Source organism: Corvus cornix, chromosome 4 (genome assembly GCF_000738735.6).
Source record: "Corvus cornix cornix isolate S_Up_H32 chromosome 4, ASM73873v5, whole genome shotgun sequence".
In the NCBI taxonomy this organism is placed as follows: domain Eukaryota; kingdom Metazoa; phylum Chordata; class Aves; order Passeriformes; family Corvidae; genus Corvus; species Corvus cornix.
Window position 1 is genome coordinate 20,717,130 of NC_046334.1, and position 20,681 is coordinate 20,737,810.

Consider the following 20,681-nt stretch of genomic DNA (forward strand, 5'->3'; position numbering starts at 1 on the left):
ATGTTTAGGTTACACATAAGGAAGAAATTCTCCACAGAAAGGGTGATTAGACAATGGAATGGGCTGCCCAGAGAGATGGTGGAGTTGCCATCCCTGGAGGTGTTTAAGGAATGACTGGATATGACACTTAGTGCTGTGGTCTAATTGACAAGGTGGTGTTCGGTCATAAGCTGGACTTGATGATCTCAAAGGTTTTTTACAGTCTAATTGATTCCGTGACTTGCAGAGAACAGCCCTGTGTTGAGCAGACTTTTAATTTTGGAAATTAGGTGGGAAAAAGTGAGCAGAGTGAAAGAGTTCGAACAAGAAAGGCTAATTATCTCAAAGGCCAAATCCTAGTGATTTGTGCCCAAGAATAGTTCCCCTTAGCAATGTGAAAATACAATAAAGCTGTTTTTTTAATGCATGTGTGAAGATCAGTGTTGTAAACCAACTTCTGTTCTCACTATCCTAACACAAATATATAAGCCAAATTGTAGCTTGTGACATAACAGTAGAATTTGGTTCTCTGACTTGAGGAAAGTGATTTGTTACTTGGGACCAAAGGCAGAAGGAGACACTGACAGGAGGAAAATCAAACTGTATTTGTACCAACAGCTTTCACTGAAAAGCAACTTAGTATTTTTCCAGGAGAGAATAAGGAAACTCAAGAATTTATTTAATACTGTTTATTTGTTATAATATGCTGCTATATTTCATGAGTTTAACTGTAGCAAAGCTTACTTTACAATCTAACACCCCTTCATGCTTCTCAAAGAATAAAAAATGCTATTTTTCTGTAGGCCAGCCTTTTCCTGAGCTGAGCAGTTGGATGGAGAGTTCAAAATTGCAGCTGCCGGAATAAATGATCAGTAAAGGTACAGTTAACTTCAGCAATGAGGATTGTTCCCTATAATGGGAAATGTTTTTTTAATTGAAATGAATTTTTATCAAAGTGTGTGTATGGGTGCACATGCATGCAGGCACACCCAGAAATTGAGGGGGTGTGATCTGACCTGCCTATAGTTCTAATGCAAAATTTTCTGTAGTATTTCTACATAAAACTGTGGTTTAAAAAAAAAAAAAAACTGCTCTGTATAAAATGTTTAGAAGAAATACAAAATCTCTTTCAGTCATGCATGAAATGGTCCCTTAAGTTGTCCTGTGTAGTTTACCACATCTCCTGACAAAAATCTGCTTTTACCCTGCTGTCTTAATATCTTATTCCATCTGCAGTTTTGACCTTTGGGCAAGAGTATCCGTTCCTGAAAGTACCTAGAGCAGATAGCTACTTTTATATTCTGCCTATCCCTTATTCACCAAATGTTTGGGCAAAAAAACTCATTTCAAACCTTTCTTTCTTAATGATTAATAGACCAAGCAAAACTTTGTCTCCTTTTCAGGAAATGTGTACCTTTGTGTTATGCTTGCTGTGAGAACTGGGGGGAAAAAAGCTACTTGTGGGAGTATCTTTGCAAAGGGAAGGAGGACACCAGGTGGTCGAAGAAGCCCAGACACCCGAGTCCCACTCCAGCTGCTTTCATGGTGCTCATCAAGTCTCTTCATCTGTATGCCCTGCTCTCAGGCAAAAGGGTTTTGTCTGAAATGTTTCATTTTAGTGAAGTGCTGGATTGTTTTAGTAATACCTATTTTGCTGAGGAATGTAAGTGCATCCTGATGACTTCCGTACCAGATGGGAGAGGGATTACAGGAACCCATGTGGCATTAGACCAAGAGAGCTGAGAAATTATCTCAGTCTGAAAGAGAAGGAATTTTAGACCAGAGAATGTTTGGTGAAGGGAAGAACACAGTTTTTAGTAACAGGCTTTTTTGTTCTTTCTTCTAGAAAAAACTCCAGTGAATGTAAGTACAGAATTTTTTCTGAGGTGTTGCTTCTAATAGTGTTTCCTTCTCTTTTTTTGGAACAGAATTGAAATTTTTGAAGATAAAACGTCAAAGAAGATCCCATTTGAAAGAAAAATTAGTTAATTTGGGTTTATTTTCCTTTACTTTAACACCTGCATTTGAAAGCCAGTCTCAGATTCACATCTCAGATTGTCATCCAGATGGTATTAGTGATGGCTTCTTTTTCTAGCATGAGATGAAATTCAAGTTTCTTCCCACTTCAGGATAAATGTATTACTATGCATCTAATTCAGTTACTGGCACACTATTGCTTCTGTTTTCTGAGGTAAGAATCAACAGTGGTTTTGGTATTTGTCACCAGGTCTTGAGGATCTTCAAGTCAAGACTCAAGCCAAATTTTTAAACAAGTTTGTAGTTTAAATTTCACTTTTTTTCTGGCTCAGACTGTGTTTTAGGGCAATGTTATCTGAAGAGCAATTCAAACCATAGGATTATTTGGCCTAAAATGGCTGAAGAAATTATGTATTGTTTTTTGTATCACAGTACATCCTGAGATCTTCTGAAATATATTGCTATCTCATGCCCTTAATTTTAGTGGGACCTGGATTTTAATTCCCCTGGTTTACAAGGTGGCTGGTGGGAATGGTTCACACTGAAGGTTCCTGCAAAGCTGGAACTGGTGTCTGATCACTGAGAGGGTGAGGGCAGGGCTGAGCTCAGAAAGGTCACACCACTTGTGCCTCCCTCGACATGCTCTGCAAAGTGACATCGTTGGAGCAGGGCAGAGCGTCACCTGGAGCGCACACAGAGCCCCTGTCACTGTGTCAGCAGGGACTGTCAGAGCTGTGTTAGGGGCTGTGCTGCAGCCCCTGGAGCCAACACTTAACAGGGTACAGCACTTTCTGCTAAGTGTTCAGGGCAGTAGCACAGCTATTGCCTAACGTGTATTCCTTCTGGATTGTAGCAGTTGTCCCTCTGGCTCTTCAAGGACGTGTGGGTCAGAGTTGCATTACATCCAAGTATATTCTTCCATCCTTTGTCATATAGGAACTGAAGACCTATAATGGCTTCCTTGTTTTGGTGTCTCTTTTAGAAAGAGTGTCTGAAATAGGGAGCCAATACCAAATTTGGGGTTCTTTTTTTTAACCTCATTACCTGTCTAAGCATTCATAGGACTCTGATGCATTCAGCTGCCAGGATGAAATTCTCCAGGCTGGCTTTTTACACAAAAGGATTTTGTTTTAAACATTTAAAGTGTGAAAATGTTTCTGTTTATAGAAATAAGTCACCTTTGACCAGAAATGGAAAGCTTCAATATAGAAGATAGCAAAACAACAACAACAAAATCTGTGTGACTGTCACTGCCATGACTTTGACAGCAGAAGTTGTGACTTTTAGGGTTTTTCCACAAGCTGTTGGAGAAAACTCCGTAACTGAATGAGGCCAGAGAAAAAAAATGTGAGTTAGTAAAATATCAGAATGTCTTTCCTGTGGAAAACACTGGTATCATGAAAAGTGTTTTCAAACTGAGTGTTGAAAGTAAAAGAGGTTGTATTTTGAGTAAGCTTACAGTATTGGTGGTGTAGCAAAATGTTGATGTGAGGTCCCTCTCCCAGGACAGGTCCATTTCCGTTCCAGGTCAAACAGCCTTTCCAGAGGGTACATAACAGTGCTAGGAGTGGTAACTAAGAGCCCAGATTCCTGTCTCCCAAGTGAGTGTCTCCCCAGAGCATTATGAAGTTGAATTCCTCACTCAGGTCCTTTGACAGTTGCATTTCTTCTCCTGCCATTTTGTGTCTCCAGCAGAGATAACATTCCTTGTCTGTAGCTTGGTGCCAAGGACCCTCTCCTTGGGAGGCAGGAGCTTTAAAGGCCATGAAGACTATAAGCCGTGGCTAAAAATCCTTTGCTGTACCTGAGAAAATGAATGTCTTCAACTGAGGAAAGAGATTGGGCATGGATCTCAACTGGGTTGTTCTTTCCATGGGAAGGACTCTGGGTAAGGGTGAGCCTGGGAAGAAAAGTTGTGTCTGAGTCCCGGTAACTGATTGCTGCTGGTGGAATAAGGGAATAGGAGGGATGTCAGCCTCTGTGAGGGAAGGGGATAGGAATTATGCTGAAGCCCCTGTTCATGCAGGGACCACCACCTCAGGTAGCTTCATCTTCTCCCTCTCGGAGTGAAAGCAAGCAATGGCATAGGTGAAGTGGAAAGAAAAGACAAATGCCCAGTTAATCATTGTCATTGGGTTATGCTCTTTTAGTGGGGGTGGAGAAGAAAAGAGTCAAACTGGTACAGATTTACATTTTTGCTAGTGAGTGAGTTAACTGAGTGCATTCATACCCTAAAGCTTAGTTTATAGTGTAGATGCTTAGCATTTAAAAAAACGTTGGTTTTCCATGATGACTAACCCTGCCTGAGAAGCACTTGACTAAGGAACTTCTTGAGACTTTTTCCAAGCCCTGAAGTTTCTACAGTTGTTTCATTCACACTCAGCTAGCCTGACCCATGCTAACACTTTGTTTTCCTTTGCTATTAAAATATTTCAGCTGCCATGTGAAATATGTGAGACTTTTTAGAGTTGTCAGAAGCTCAGCAGGACAACATTGAGTGTTTGCACAGCAGCTTCTAACAGTCCCAAGACTAATTCCCAGATCAACCTTGTAGCTATTTTTAAACCAGTGAAAAATATGGACTGCTGAATAAATCCATTTTGCTCATTGGCATACAATTCTGTTCCCACTTTTTATTTCACTGTCCCTTATTCGGCAGCTCAAAGCACATTTCCAAACATGCCTTTGTGCCATCCCAAAATGAACATGTGACTGTAGACTACCCACCAGTTTTTGACAGTCTTTTGGTCCAACAGCACATCTGGAAAGGGATTTCAATGTTATATTGCTTCTTTTTAAAGCTGGAATGTACCAGTTCAGCGGCCATGTGTTTAGCTTTCATTGAATTTTCTCCTTTCTTCCAGTTTTTGTGGTTTTGTTTACAGGGTTTTTTAATAATCATGACGTACTCATCTTGCTTTTTACTCTTCAGTGGTCATAGCATCAGTAGCCGTAAGTGTATGGACATTATTGGACATAGAGAGGATTGAGATCCCTGATGTGACTGTGGGAAAAAGGGAGTGTGAAGCTCCCATCCCACTGAATCTGTAGCCTGGAAGAGCTTTTCAGTGCAATTCTCCCCCCTTTGCCATTATAGATAGTAGTGTGTAACTGAATTTAGCCTGCTCTGCTAATCTCTGTGCTCAGAGATTTCCAAGGAGCTGGTTAGGCTGTTGTCAGACCCATGTGCCTTAGGAAGCAGCATATGTGAACAGTCTGTTGTGTGTGAAACACCTTTGACACTTGCTGTGTTGCCAGAAGTATGGCTGCAATGAAAGAAAGATGACCTTGGTGAAGGCTCAGATAAAAGTTGACTGTTTAAATCAATTAAAAGGTGGTTGGTTTAGATTACATGCAAGAAAAACTCTTTTGCAATGAGGGTTGGTAAAGCACTGGAACAGGCTGCCCAGAGAGGTGATGAATGACCTGGAAACATTCAAGGGGCTCTGATCTAGTTGAGGATGTCCCTGCTAATTGCACAGGGGTTGAACTAAATGACCTCTAAAGGTCCCTTCAAACCCAAACTATTCCATGATTCCACATTTCTCAGTGTGCAGTGCCTCTTGATTGACCACTGGGTCTGTTTTCATGCCTGGATGTTAACAGTCAATCTCTGCTCTCGCTCTGTCTGGTGAATATAACACTCAAGTGTTGCAAGGAGGGGAACTGTGACATGTGAAGGCACCTCATGCTGAGGCGGGTGCCCTGAGGAGCTGGGTCAGGAGAAAGCCTGCCCTGGGTATGGCAGCTCTTCAAGATCTGTGACAAAGTCATCCTCACCAGTGGTAACAGGAGAAATACTAGCAGCCTTCTCCTAACAACTGCTTAATCCAGGATTCAACACTAGTTCCAGCTGTTGACAATTATCCTCTCCCTGTAGCTTTGCTTAGATGTGGTGTTTGTCACAATAGACCTAACCTGTTAAACACATACTGCTTTTTGCTCCAGCAGGGATGCCTTTAGTGACAGATAAAATGATTCCAGTGTACGGAGGATAATGTACTTCAATTTGTTAAATTTGCCAACTGCTTTGGGAACCTTTGGGATGAAAGGTGTCATAGAAATGTAGAGTGCTATTGTTCATCCTAGATCACTCTATGCTATTTTCCTAAAAATCCCCCAAACAACCACAAATACTTCTTTCCTGCATTTTTTTTAATGTTTGTTTGGTTTCTTTAAATCTACACATGGAACTGCTACCACTTAGTGCTTGTATCTTGACTGTGTCTCAGGCATTTTATCTGACCTTTTTTTTTAGGCAGTTATTTCCCTTATCTGTTTCTTCACTTATCTGAGCAACCTGTTTTCTGTGACTAATTTTGATGCATTGATTTTCAGTGCTTTCAGTGCTTTTATTTGAACACACAGTGAGTTTAAGTGTGCACGTGCAGTTCATAAAGTGAGTCCAAACACTGTCTGGTTGTACTGACTTGATGGATTTACTGTATTTTCCCATGTCCTAGGATTAATTACAAACAGCTGAAATAGAAAGGCCTAATGAAGAGCTAATCTTGGTGTGAGAGCAGGGAAGAGAGATGTGTGAGACAGGAATTCAGTAATCCTCTGGCTGGAGGTTTAGTTGTACCTAAACACTGTCATTCGTGGAGCCAACTTAAATTGTCATTCAAGACCCTGTGAGTCTAAACAAATGTGAAGTGTGAAAAAATTTGCCTTAATTGGCACTTAACTTTCCTTTGGCATCCAGTTCTTAGCTTTAATCAGAATATCTCACAGAAGATTGGGTTCATTTTGATCTAGGTGTGTGAAGTACTGTATGTAGTGGCTTGTTCTCAGAGAAGTTTCATCTCCAACTTGAGGACATGGGAATGAACAACACGAGCAAAGAAAGCAGTTCCTCAGAAAGAACATCTGAGCAGTTTGTCAGGTCTCAGGTTTCAGAGGGCAGCATTTCTAGCATTTTACCTACTTCTGTAAGGAAAAAAGGGAACCCTTGTGTGGATGTTAGAGGGCTGATAATTTCTCATTTGATCTCTCTTGCCTTACAGAAAATTTAAACCACACTGGAGATAAGAAACATTATTAGCCAAAAAATTATAAATCAACAGGTTCTGAAATTATCACTAATGTGTATAGTAGCTCCAATATTGTGTATAGATTTTCCTCTGAAAGGCAATAGTTATGGAAAAGTTGTAAGGTAACCAAAAAATAACTCTGTAACTGTAGCAATATCTAATGTATGTGTCATTTGGTGGATTTGAACTTGGAGCATATAAAGTAATGGAAAGAACTGGAGTTCACTCCCAAACAGATCTACAGCCAGCAGATCATACAGACCAGGTCAACAAGTGGACCTAGAAAGTAAAGCACCAAGATGCCAAGCTGCAACTGACAGTGGAAGACAGCAGCTAACAACTGGGCATCTTCAGAGGAGGGAAGCAGAACCTGTCAGGTCAAATGATTGAATGGAAATAAGGCAGCTCAGTAAGGAATGAAAGCCAAGGATGAAGCAATAATGACCAACAGTACCGATGTCTAAATTGTTATGTATGACAATGAATGTTTTTGTAATACAATGCGTAACAGCATATTGTGTTTTCACTGAGTAGGTCTTTTTTTTCTGTTCTGGCTGACTGTTCATTATATTTTAACATATTCATTATGCCTTTGGGCTATTAAATGCCAAAGTAAACTTTGTTTTGAAACCTAGGCTGGAAGCTCAGCAGTATTCTCCAGCATTTGGAGATCATCCATATGGTATATGTTCACCATTCTTATAAGTTTTATATCTGTAGTTCAATTTCTACTATCTTTAAAATCATCAGTTAAAAGTGTTAATCTATGGGCAGAAATAGTTTTAAGATTCTCCTGAGGAGCTGTGACCACTGTCATGCCCTAGATGGAGGGGGCATGTAAGTTCCTTGAATTATATTTAAATTGTAATTCCTACTCCTCTCTCTACTACTTTGAACCTTTTCTTCTCCAGGCAAAATGCATTTTTACACATCATTTTCATTCACACCTTTTAAAAGGCAAACACTGAAACCAAGTATATGGAAAATATTAATACATTAAAAAAAATTATATAGGGATAGAAATCTAAGTACTTTCCTGATGTCTTTCTGGCCAGAGTGCAAGAGAGAGGCTCTCAAAGGGCATGCCTGCCATCAGATCCCTGCTCTTTTCATCATGTTCCAGTGCCTCTGAAATACTCAGCTTTACAACCACAACAAGTTGCTGTGAGGTAAGAAATTCCTGAGACACGCTCACTGCTGCTCACTAAATTTTCTGTGGCTATTCAAGCACCTCTGTGGCAGGAGATGCTTGAATATTAAGCCGTATTCTGCAAATGACATTTTGGTAACTGCAGGTTGAGTTGCTGGGAAGTGGCTCTGTTTTATACCCTGTTCCTTGGCAGCCCTGCAAGAAACCCAGCCATGGCTTAGGCATGTGCCTGCTCACTTGTGCAGCAGGGCAGAGCCACCCTTACCAGGCCAAGGGGCTTCATGAGCCGTGGGGATGGAGCACAGGATGCGCAAAGGGAAAGCTGGAGCCGGGTTTGGCCAGCCAGGAGAGGCTGGGGGAGGGGGGGAGTCGGGGGGTGCCCAGCTGCTGTTTCCAGCCACCTAAGGGGGGTTCCAGGGAAGGCAGAGCCAGGCTCCTTGCAGCAAAAGCATAAGAGGCCAGGGGCACGAGTTGCCACAAGAGAAATCCCAGGCAGTGCCCTCCATCCCAGGCTGCCCGCTCGGGACTGCAGGGCAGCAGGCACAGCCTCAGGTATCGACTCTCTTCAGGGGCTCGGGATGCTGCCAGGATGGGCTGGGCAGAGACAGCCAGCTGGGCTGCCCTGGAAACGAGCTCCTCTGGGTGTCCATCCTTTATGCATATAAATATGTATATATATATATATATATATATATATATATATATATGTATGTATGTATTCTTTTTGAATTGTGAGGTATTTGGGTGTGGATGGGGTTTGTTTATTTGTTTGTTTCAAGTCATCTATTTGCACGTGAAGCAGCGGTGGTGTGGCCAGTGAGGGTGACTGACGGGCCATGTGGCTTGCTGGGGGCTATGCTGTGCTTCGATCACTGTCGGAGCTGGCAGCCTGGCAGCCCAGGAGGGGCTTGCGAGCGGCTTTTTAAAGCCTGGGATTTCCAGCGCTCCTCAGGATGAGTCGCAGCTCGGCAGCCCTGCACGGAGCAGATGTGCAGAGGGAAGAGAAATGCTTTCGGCTCAGCCCAAAAAGTACGTGCCAGGAGGAAGGCTTGGGAAGTGGGAGCTGGGCAGGGAGGAGGAAAGGGAGCATTTCTCTTCTGCGTTGTTTTCTCAGGAATAATTTAAATGAATTGCTTCTTCTTTAGAAGGAAAAAGAAAATCTCACTGAAGTTGTTTTAATGTGAATTTTGGTATTTATTTTCTCTGTGTGTGTGTGTGTGTGTATCTGATCCAGCTCTACTCAAAGGGACATGTATTTTCTTTGTGCTGTTTTGTTTAGATTTTTACGATTGATTTGGAGTTTTGGCTGATGGGAAAACCGGTTGTGGAAGGGGATGATGTAGCAGGAGGTTGCTTATGATGGTATTTGTTGCATCATCAAGATCTGATTGATTAAACCTTATTGTGATCTGCTCCCTAATAGCAAGAACATTTTTATGAGAAAGAAAATAAAAATGAAGTCCTAAAGCAGATTTCAGAACTGTTATTTTTTTGTGGAACTGATTAATATAATGTAAAGTGACCTAAATGGAGTGCTGTAGAAAGGCTTGTCAATAGTTTATGCATTAAGCTAGGATTATTTGAACACATTCATAATGAAAAGAGGATTTTCTTGTGCATTACAAATTAGTCATGATGATTTGAGGCAGAAGACTGAGATAGATCAGCAAGCTAAATATAAAAAATTTTTGTACCTCTGTCCTCATACATCTTCATCCCTGTATACCCTAACCTTACACCATTGCAATATTTTGTAGAGATTTTAGGACAGAAGCTTTACTGCTGAATCTTTGATAACTTGTCTAGAATTAGTTTTATTTGGCAGCCCAGCCCTGTCATTCAAAGAAGTCTACCAAGAATATTCTAGTCTGAAGAGTGGAAGAGAAAAGGTTATGGGAATGCTGTGGGAGAAACTGCAGCTTGGGAGGGAAACTGCAGACATTGTCTCATTGCAACAGGTCATTGTCCTGGAATAAGTGAGACAAAAAGTTGGGGCAAGCTTTTTACAGAGTCCTTTCAAGTAATAAATAAGTGGCAAGTGAAAAGGAATTTGAGCATGTAACTCATAACTCCAAATTATTTACCCATATTGTGTTCTGGCACTGCTAAAGGTCTTAAATTTCAGTTTGTCTTTTTAATCACATCTTTACCGCAGTGACCCTTTGAATTATTTTTGCTGTTAAATTTTCTCTAAAGTTTCTGAGGAAATCCAAGTTTTGTTCCCTGTCACCAAATTTTCAACTAGTTCACATCCTGTATTGCTTTCTCTTGCCACAAACTTAGCTGTGTGAAAACATGTGTATATGCAAATAAGTAAGTTGATCAAGGGATCTAAAGTTGAAATTTAGTTGACTTTGTTTGGCTGCCTTCAGAGGCTGCAAATTATCTCCCCCTAGGATGTCCTGTGTTTCCAGTGCCCTGAGGTGCCAGCCTGGTGAGAGAGGGTGGAAGCTGAAGATGGTCTACTTAGTCCAGCAGTCCCTGGCTAAGCAGGTGGGAAGTAGAATTCAGTGCACAAACTGGACCCAGAGCAGAGACGTGTGTCTGCATATTGTTGCACGTGGCTGAGTGAGGCTGGTCACACTCCTCAAGCCCCAGGGCGTGACAAAGCAGTGTTACTGCATGAGGTGATTCAGCCTTTGGTGTCAATGTATCCACGAGTTTTTCAAAGTTATGCAAACTTAATAGAAGCATGGAGTTGCAAGACATGGCAGCTGCAATACAAGTCAAGCTCTCTGAGCTCTGAAAAGTAGGAAATCTTAGTATATAGGTGACAGGGAATTTAAGTAGCTACTCATAATGCAGCTGAGAGGAAGCACCAGGCTGACTTGCATAAATTGATTGCATGCTGTTAGACCCTCTTCATAAATTCTGTGATGCAGAGAGCCACCCTGGGAAATGTTGAAATAAAAAAGTGGTGTTCAAAATTCACATGCAGCTTTGGTAGGCACTGGGACTTGAGAGCATGCTTAGCAGGTAGATAACTCAGCAGTCAGAAATGCCTGGTGCAGATGGTGGTCAGTAGCTGAATGTGATGTGGCACATGCAGAACACAGGGCATGGTTCAAGGGTGCAGGCTTGGTCTGCTGTGTAGATGGATCACCCCGTGTGCCTGGGCCAGCCTGTTGCAGTGAGGTCTGAGCTGGGAGTTACCAGCTGATCCTGCTGAGAACAGCCCAGGGAATGCTATCAGCAGCTTTGTTTGACAGCATTTGCAAAGCTGAAAGGTACCCTAAGCAGAAATCCCAAGAAATAGGGAGATGGACTGTTCTGATTCTTGCTGATCCCTCTGGACTGACTGCCATCAGCACAGCTGTGCTGCCAGTGAAAGGACTGACTAGGTGAAAGCAGGCCCTTGCTGGCTGCATGATGAAATGGGCAGCTTTTAAAAAGCTCCAGCTGATCTAGACCTACTAAAGCAACAGGAAGGAGCACACTTGGCTTGAGCTTTGCAAAGTTAGCAATGCCTGAAAAAGGACTGGATCTCAAGTGAGAAGGAAAATTGTTTGAGTTTTAATTATAAAAAGGGCAAATTACTTTCATCGAACTTTCTGCAGCCAATAACTTTAGTGTTCCATAAATTACCTGCCTTTTGCTAAGAAAGAAAAATATGCATAGTTTCTTATATACCTGATATCTTTTACTACAATTTCTGTACTGAAACTCGTGCAAACACTCGAATGATGTAGTTGACTTTACCATGACTGGGAAAGGGTCAGCATGGCATAGAAACATGCAGTGTTGTTGTGACCACGCAGTTGTAAGGGGTCCCTCCCTCCATGGTGGTGCAGAGACCACTGCACCAAAGCTGAGTGATAGCAAATGAAGGTACTTCAGGAGCACCAGGGAGACTCTTAGTGGATCAGTGCTGGCTCTTTGGAAAGCTCCAGGGCACTGCTGTAGGTAAGTGCCAGTCAGTTACTCCTCAGCAGCTGGTGAGGGACGGCAGCGTGGCTCAAATGCTGGAGGGCTGCAAGATCTGCGGTGTTTGCCGTCCCTCCTCCACAGCACAGGAGGCAGCACTCTGATGGTGTCCTGGGTAATGCTTCAAAACAGTTTAATAACCCATTTGTAACAGAATTATTTTGTATTCAGAATCATGGCTGTCAAATTGCTTTGCACTCTGTCATTAGCACAGTGTTTGATACAACAAAACTAAGAGCAATAAACTTTTCCTAAAGTTCAATGCAACTTTGAAACTAATAGTAACTATTTGGGTTCAGTGGGCTTTTACTCAGGGAGAAAACTCGAATGAATATCTCTCTTACCCTCACAGCTGTTGCGAGCAAATTGTTCCTTCATCTGTTTTGCCATTGAGAGATGCCTTTATTGCAATGCTTTTCCAGAGCTGGGAGGACAGAGGAGGGTCCAGTGTGCGCTCAGATCTAGTATGGACATGACTTGAGACAGACACAGGTCTTCTTTAGACTTGTGCTTGTTTTTTGGGATTCTCTGGTGCATATTACTTTGCTGGTTTTTTAATATGCTTTTTAACATAAAGGTTCTTTTCTGTAAAATGGCACTTTTCTTCTTAATTCAGAAAAGGGAGCTGCCTTGTGCTGAGATTTTCTGTTCTGGTAGTTCATCCTGATTCCAAGATGATGTTGCAGAGGTAATGTAGAAGACACTTCAAATCCACCCCATATCCAGAGATTATCATGAGGGTGAGAGGAAGATGGTGTTTCCTAATATAGATGTGCTAAAATTTTTGTTAGCTTTCACAGAGTCTTGAAAAATGGTCTGTAGAATTAAAACAAGAGATCACATTAAAATAACTGCATCATCCCTATTTTCCGTGGGTTACATAGTGCAATGGAGAGGGAAAGAATGAAGCTTCCCTCACTGCTATATCAAAGTTGTCTTGATGCTTCTCCAAACCAAGGTTTGGAGGCATTTGCTTTTGTGTAAAGGCACTTGCTTTTGTGTAAGATACTGTTTCTTCTCCCTGGAGGAGCATTGCCATGAGATAATTTTCTGAGAGATACAGACTTGACTTATACTATAGACACGTATTTCCACCGTGTCAATTCATGCTTCATTAGTTTAGTGCTTTAGAAATCTAGAGGTCTTTTGATGGTTGTAATTTCTCTCTAATGATGCTCATATTGCAATTTCTTATTAATTTGCAAGTGTTGCTTCAATCTTTGAAATGCCCTCAGTGCTGCCATAGATTTCTAGTTGTACATGGAGCTGCCGGTTTCACTTGTTCCTTTGACGTTCGTTTCTCTTCCTTTAGCAATGCTAAATTCACAAGAAATTTGTATGTTCTTCACCCTCCATGGGACTAGAAAAGCAATGATCTCCTTCCTGGATGAGAGCTTGGTTTACTCTTTTTTTAGAGAGTTAGGGGTAGTTGTGCTCATTGCATTAGGCCATTGGACTTAACATTGCATCAGTGGGCCAGTTAGATTCTCTAAAAGTAGTCATAAAATACTTCAAAGCCAGATTTTCATTATGCTTAGGCACCTAACAGTGCAGATAAACACCAGGGAGTATTTTCAGCACCACAGGAGAAGAGTGGTGTTTTGCCACCCGTGCAATCAATAGGTGTGAAATGCCTAAGAGCCTGGAAATCATTCTTTTCATGCAGGATTTAAAGCCACAGTAGGAAAAAAGGTTGCAAATGAAGTAGAGCACTTAGCTGCAGCCTTCCTATGCAAGAAATGTGGTCTCTGCAGGGGTTATAAATTGAAATTATCTAAAGTCTCTGGGTGTAAGACAGCATTTATGTTCACTTGGCTCTTGATGTCCCCTGTTTCCTGTGAAAGTAACAGAAGGTAGGTAGGAAGATTTTCAGTTTACTGAGACAGACCACCTGTCCTCAAGTAACTGAAATATATTTAATTTCATTTATGGCTTAAACCCTTGTTTATTAACTGTGTGTTTTGGAGGTTTTATTGCTGGCATTATTTGACATTCTTTGTGTTAATTTCTTGTTCACCTCTGGGAAGTGTCTGGCTCTGCCTTCTGCATACCCTGCCTTCCATGCATAGAGGAATATTAAACAGAAACAAGCAGATATGACATAGAATAATCATCAGCTTAGAGTGATCAGACAATTCTTTGATCTAAACAGAAACGGGATGCTATGGTGTTCATACTAATATCACAAATGTGCTTGAAGTTAGCGGATTGAGTGTTCACTGGCTGTATTCCCTGTGTTCTTCCTCTTAAAAGCATCTGTTGCCAGATTCTGTCGGGTGTGAGACACTGGAGATAGTGGACCTCTGATCTGACAGCTTTTAGCAGTTTTCATGTTCCCAAATGTACATGATGGAATGATGCAAATGGCATCAAGAAGTTGGGTTGCCCTCTGCCCTGTCACCCATAACCAAAATTTCTTGTTGAAATACGGAAATTACCCTAGTTGATGAAGAACGTCTCTGGTTTCAGGCCTTCAGCCAAGAATATTTCCTGCAGAAGAAAAAGTGGTTTTTTTTCAAATAGTGAAAAGTAGAGAGGGAAATCTACAGTTCTTTGTGCCTAGCTAGTAAAAATTGTAAAAAAGCTTCGCTGTAATGTAGTTAAAGAAGTGTAATTCTACTATTCTTATTTGTACTTCCTTCATCATTCACCACAGTTCTTCATAGGTGACAGAATAAGTCTAGAGCAGAGAACCTAGCAGGAACCAAATGACCACATTGCTGAAAGGTATTAGCTATTTGTATTTTAAAAAGTAGCATTAGAAACACTATACGGGATTAGTAAAAGTTATTAAGATCTTGCCTTAGCAGATTTATTGGGATGTGTTTTCATTTTGTAATCAGCCTTTGTCAGCTAATGTCAGCTGATAGGATTTTTTTCCACAGTCCTTAAAAACAAACACATGTTTTCATGGGATCTATTTAAACTGCAGGGCACTCTTCTCAGAGCAGTTTCCATGCACAGATCTTCCAGCAGCAGTTGAGTCAGTCTCCCCAAGAAGCTGAACAGTGGAATGAAAAGACTCCTAACATCTAGACAAGGTACATAAGGCCAGAGGTGGCTGGTAAAGGATGTGTTTTCAGCTATCAACAATAAGGAAGAAATTATTTTTTTAAATTAACATATAAAAGTTCGGCTGTCCAGAAGCCAGAGTATATGTTCAAGCTCTTTGAAACCTCAGAGCAGAGCTCAGAAACCACTGGCAGGGATCAGAATTTCAGCGTGTTGCTGTCCCAGTTTGAGACAAATTTGGAGGAATGTCCGAAATGAACAACCTCTGATAGAAGGCAGGTTACAGCCATCCCTCCCCCACCAGGTTCAGAAAGAATTTTCCTCAGAGGAAAGTGAAAAAAATAAACTATCTAGTTAACAAGTAAAGTGCACGCAAGTATGGGAAAAAAATGAATAATGCTAAATAATGAAACCTCTCGCTGTGGAGAGAACCTGGGTAGATTTCAGAGTCCTTTGTGGGAGGGGCTCTCTCCTCTCCAGAGCTGGGGTTTAGTGTGGGGTCCTCCGGGCTGGTGTGTAGGGTCTCCCAGATGACGTTTTGGTGTTGCTGAACAGTCCAGAAGAGAAGAAGAAGAAGAAGCCAAAGTCCCAGGGCTCTGTACTTTAGCTAACGAACAAGAAACCAGCTAAAAAGCAAAAGGAATGTAACTCTTTTCCCTGCTGCAGAAGCTCAGCAGCCAGGCAGGAGAAGCCAGCAAGCTTCTCTGTGTTTTGAACACTGCGCCAAAGGAATTCCACCGGCTCTCCCTGCTCTATCTTAAAGGTACAGAGAGGCACAGGATTCATGTCTGGGCACAGAACAGACGATAGGGAATACAGTATCATACAGTCAGCCCAAGACAGTTGCCAACAGCTATGGACAGGCAGGCATTTCTGCATGTACTTCCATTGAATCCAGTGAAGCGTGAGCCTCACCCTGGAAATGAGTTTGTGCTGCTGGGGCTGATGGAGTGGGAGAGGGCTTGGTCCAGGCAGGCCATGGATGCTGTGGCACTGCCTTGTCATCAGCCAACTGTGGCAGATGATGAAATGGCTTTTGGTGTGTGGTGGGCAGGCTGGTATGAGGTATCTGTGGCAGATGAAATGGGAACAGCCATTGTGTGATAGCCTGGGATGAGTAAAAGAGATCAGGATGAGCCACAGGAGCTCAAAGGAGGCAGAGGAGGGAGAGCAGCTCAGATGAAGAGCCCACGTTATCTCCAAAGGTTACAGAGCCAAGTGAGTTCGAAACACTCTCACCACCGAGTGGCAAACATAGAACAATTAGATTTCTTTCTTTTGGTGAACTTTGTGAGATTATTAAAGAACTCCAGTTAGCAGTAGGATGTTCAGAGGGAGTAAAATAACCTATGAGCGTATGCTGCATAATAAGATTAAAATAAATATTTGCTGTAACTTCTCCCTGAAGACTGCTAAATATCTTACATTGAAGGATTTAACAAACATATCATGTTTTGACCACCCATGTTTCTAACTAGCATGCTCCAAGGCCCTCAAATATATATATATATATATATCTTGAGATTTCTACCTACTGCTTTGTTGTTGCACTGTGCCAGCAGTCATCTGTTCCCTCATGGCCAAACAAATACGCACTGAACTGTGATAGTCCAGCTAATTTTAATGCAGTGTCAGCATTGATTAGATTTGTTCAGTGTGCTGCCTGCCTGAGCGTGTACAGCTTGGGTTGTGATTTGAGGTGCATTTGGACACAGCATCAGATAATTCTGGTGCCATTTATGGCCAAGGGGACAATATGGTGAGTGTCTCAGGGATCACATTAAGGAACTGTCTGCACTGGCATGCAAGCCTGTGAGATGTGATAGGGGAAAGATGGACTGAGCCCTCAACTCAAATGAGTGTTAGCAGCTTCTGGTAGTGGGTTTCTGTTTGCTAGTTTTTCAAAAATTCATGGTAGAATTTGGTTCCTTTAGGTCTCAGACTAGAAGTGGATACATTTAAATAGAACGTAAAATTTCTGTAGATGAAAATGTTGTGAAGACCTGGTTAATGTTACCTGTGTGGATTATACAAGTACACTAATACTGGAAGAGAAATGTTCTCAGGAAACATGTCTTTGGTACCTTGGTTTAAAATTTTCAGGTCTTGAAACTAAAGTCCATTGCCTCAAGGTTTGATTCTAGTGGCATGGATTCAGGAAGGGAAACCGAATGTGCTAGTTATTTTCCAGTTCTTCCTCACGAAAAAGAAAGCTGGGCTGTGCATGCACACTCCATAGAAAAACTTGTAGAACACTGGGTAATCCCTCACATTTGCTAATCCCTTCCCAAACCACGCAGAGAGCACTCAAGTTGGAACATAAAATGGCTTGTTTTTCAGCTGGGCTGATATTTGGGGTTGGATTTTTCTTTTTTTTCTTTTGTGCTCCGAAAACAAATGTATCTTTTGTCGCCAATTTCAGCAGTGTAGCTGAAGATGTACATAGAAAGCAATGTTTCTGTGCTTTCCAGAAAAGACTTTACATTTTAATGTTCTTTTAGTCAGTCTCCAGAGAGATGAAAATATGCTCTTAGAGATCTCTGTAACTGGCAGACAGATATTATAACTTAAATTCTTTTCAGTTTCATAGTTTGCAACTGATTGCTATGTTACTCTCGGGAGAGTCTTTTTAATATAATATCATTAATATAGAAAACATCTGAATTATTAATACCCATTGCTTATACTGATTCATTAGTTCAGATATGTAAAAATCTGAGTATGCTTACTTTAAGTATCTAGCTGATTCATTCTTTTGTTGAGAACTCGATGAGGTTTTGACGGTTTTCTCTTTGGATTTTTTTTGGAGGGGTGTTTGAGGTTTTTTCCTGCCATCCCCAGCCATGCGTCACTAGATTGCTTGTAAGAAGATATTAAGGGCCTGAAAGAAAGCACCTCATCAAAGCAGAGGCTGTGCTAAACATGAGGCCTTAAGGATACAAATGTGTCCTGAAATCCAGTGCTTTTTTTCAACTGGCCAGAAGCCCTGAAGCAAATTGCTGGAATGGAATCAACTAGATATGTACCTCATTGTAGGAAGAAATCCTCGAGGTTTTCCCAAAATTTTATGACAACTGTCTGGATGAACACTTGGCTTGGTCTGGAGCAGATGCCTGACTTTGCTACTTGTCCTGTTATACACAGGCAGTTCCTGTTCTCCTTGGTCGCTTTTGGATGGATTGCATTGAAGTCCCGTGTATTGAAGTCAGTTTGCTAAACCAATTTTCATTTTGATTAAATACACGCTGTAAATGTGTGTTTGAGTGCTCCTGGCTTTGGCATGTGAACTGACTGGAACGAGTGTGGAAGAGAACTGTCACCCGGAGGCTGATAAGGAAAGCAACTTTCCCATATGTGGATGATCACAGCTTGACTTGACTTTCTGAGGGCCGGATTAATCTGACCTTTCTGCATGGTGTTGGAACACAGTACTGTCAGCCAGAACAAGCAAAGTTGTTGTTTTGGCTATTATTTGTTGTTTATTAGTTTATTATTATTTGTTGTTGTTGTTTTGTAAAATATCTGAGGATCACTAGTTCTATTATAGTCTCTATACAGCAGCGACCTTCTGTTTGCTGCTTCAAGAGTTCCTACATACAAGATATTTCATTAAGCCCCAAATTTTGTTGTAATTTCAAACCAGACGGTGCTTCATACTGAAATTACCTGGATTATACAGACTATCAGTGAAATTATAAGGAACTTGGCAAGTGCTATCTGCTAGCTGCCACACTCGCATTTCTCCCATCTCATCTAACATACCTAAGTATTGTTTAGTATTTTTCTGTAAAATTTTCAGGTGTAACAGTATAGACAAGTTTTTTGTACAGCAAATCAGACTTCTGCGTTGTGAATCCATGGAGCAGTTCAACACAGGGAGGCTGCTATGTTGCTAATTTATTCCCTTGTTAGTGCACATTAATCCCTCATGTAAGCAAGCCCTTCCTTAAGCTCTTTCAGTGTAAATCATTTCCACAAGATAAGCTTGCACCCATGAGCAAAACCAGAGGGTGAATAAAGCTTTGGATAATCTTATATCCACCTTATGCCAATCATACAACCATTTCAGTCCATCAGTTTCTACCCCTACCTATTGACGGGGACCTGCCCTTGCCCTCCTTTTTAAATGACAATTGTTTGTCTTCTGCGTTAATTAATTAATTTTGTCTTCCTTATTAATCTTACCATCTGAAAAGCAGAAACAGATGGCTCTAATTATTTAGCCATCGTTTTATCACTAAAAATCAAATTGCAAAAGCTTTCCTAGAATGACTTACCTCATCTGTTTCAAGTTTTCCATCTTTATTTTGGGAGAAATAGGCCAAGTTTATTTTTATATCTGGTGCCTGCTTCCTTTGCCAGATAGTTGAGGGACAACTGTTAATTGTTTACCCTCCATTTGCCTGTGGATCTCTTAGCTACCCTGCCAGGAAAGCCCTCCCAGCAGCCACATAGGGGCTTATATATTTTGATGTTGTAGTCGCTTCATATATAAGGGTAAGGTCACATCATAATTTATGTGAGTTGTCAGGTCCTCCAACAGCTCATAGAGTCAAAATGCAAATGATTGTAGCATTAATTCAGAAGGAGTCCAACAGAGTGAGCACAGGGTCAGCAAATACGCCAGAAGCTGGCCCTGCTGCAATTACTGGCATCTCCGTGGGCTGCTTATTTCCATTTGGAGTTTTGACTTAAACAATCAGATCATTCTGGATGGTGCTTTTGAAATGTTCATTCAGGAAATGGATGTGTCTTCAGCAGAGTGCTCAGGATTCTGTCCCAAGACCAAAGTATGGAGGGAGGCAAAGCCAGTTTGAGGGAAAAATGGAGAGGTGAACTCATCTCACATAAGCACTTGAAAACTTGATTCACCCATTAAATATTCAATATATTTGTTGACTAAAATGTAATGCCTTCCTTCATTATCATTATGTTAAATCACATCTTTAAAGAGAAGGAGCAAGACTGAGGCTTATACAGAACAGGCTTTTCACTCTACAGTACATGGCTGTGATGATACTGAACACCCATAAATACAATTGAGATAAGTGTGTTGAATCCAGGTCAGCTGTACATCACCATAGCAGCGTGAAACAGCAGAAGGGGAGCTTCTCCCAACATGGCTTTTGATTTTTTAAGTTTTTTCAGTTGCATTCTCAAGGGGTCTGAGTTTGCAGTTAATAAAATAGAAGTGATCAGACTGAAATACGAAGTCCAAGTATAACTACACAGTGTATTCTAGCAGTTGGTGGTGACGTGAGATGGATACAAAATCTGTGCTTTACTAAGTCTAAAAGGCAGGACCTTCCCCATAGTACAAACTAATCTTTTGCTGATTTGTGGCAGCTGTCATTGACCATACCTCGTTTTTGTCCTAGGACAGGCTAATACAGGCAAAGCAAAGTAAGACTCATCAGTGTCTATAGTGAATGCAGCCTGCTGTACATAGCTGCCCTCCTGCTTACCAAGTCATCTAGAAAAATTTGCAATAGTTATTTGAGTTTTCTTGGCTTAGAAACACTCATAGCAACTTGGAATATTCTCCTATAATTTAATTTTATTCTTATTTGCTGTGGGAAACTAAGAGTAAAAAAAAAAAATGTGTG

General features: G+C 41.3%; 1 protein-coding gene across 9 annotated transcripts in view; it reads left to right on the forward strand.

Moving 5' to 3' along the window:
- LOC104697198 (melanopsin-like) overlaps nucleotides 1-20,681 on the forward strand; it is a 73,389-nt gene that overhangs the window by 27,553 nt on the left and 25,155 nt on the right. For 3 of the 9 annotated variants that reach the window (XR_005601686.1, XR_005601687.1, XM_039550490.1), the window contains exons 1-2: nucleotides 8,939-9,168; nucleotides 10,536-10,632. Coding sequence is in view for 7 of the 9 variants with exons in the window: in XM_039550490.1 (XP_039406424.1) it covers nucleotides 9,146-9,168; nucleotides 10,536-10,632 (120 nt within the window). In the remaining 2 variants the exon portion in view is untranslated. Of the gene's footprint in view, nucleotides 1-782; nucleotides 858-7,714; nucleotides 8,159-8,938; nucleotides 9,169-10,535; nucleotides 10,633-20,681 lie in introns of those variants that run through there. The other 6 variants (XM_039550487.1, XM_019293265.3, XM_039550489.1 and 3 more) reach the window with 5 other exon arrangements.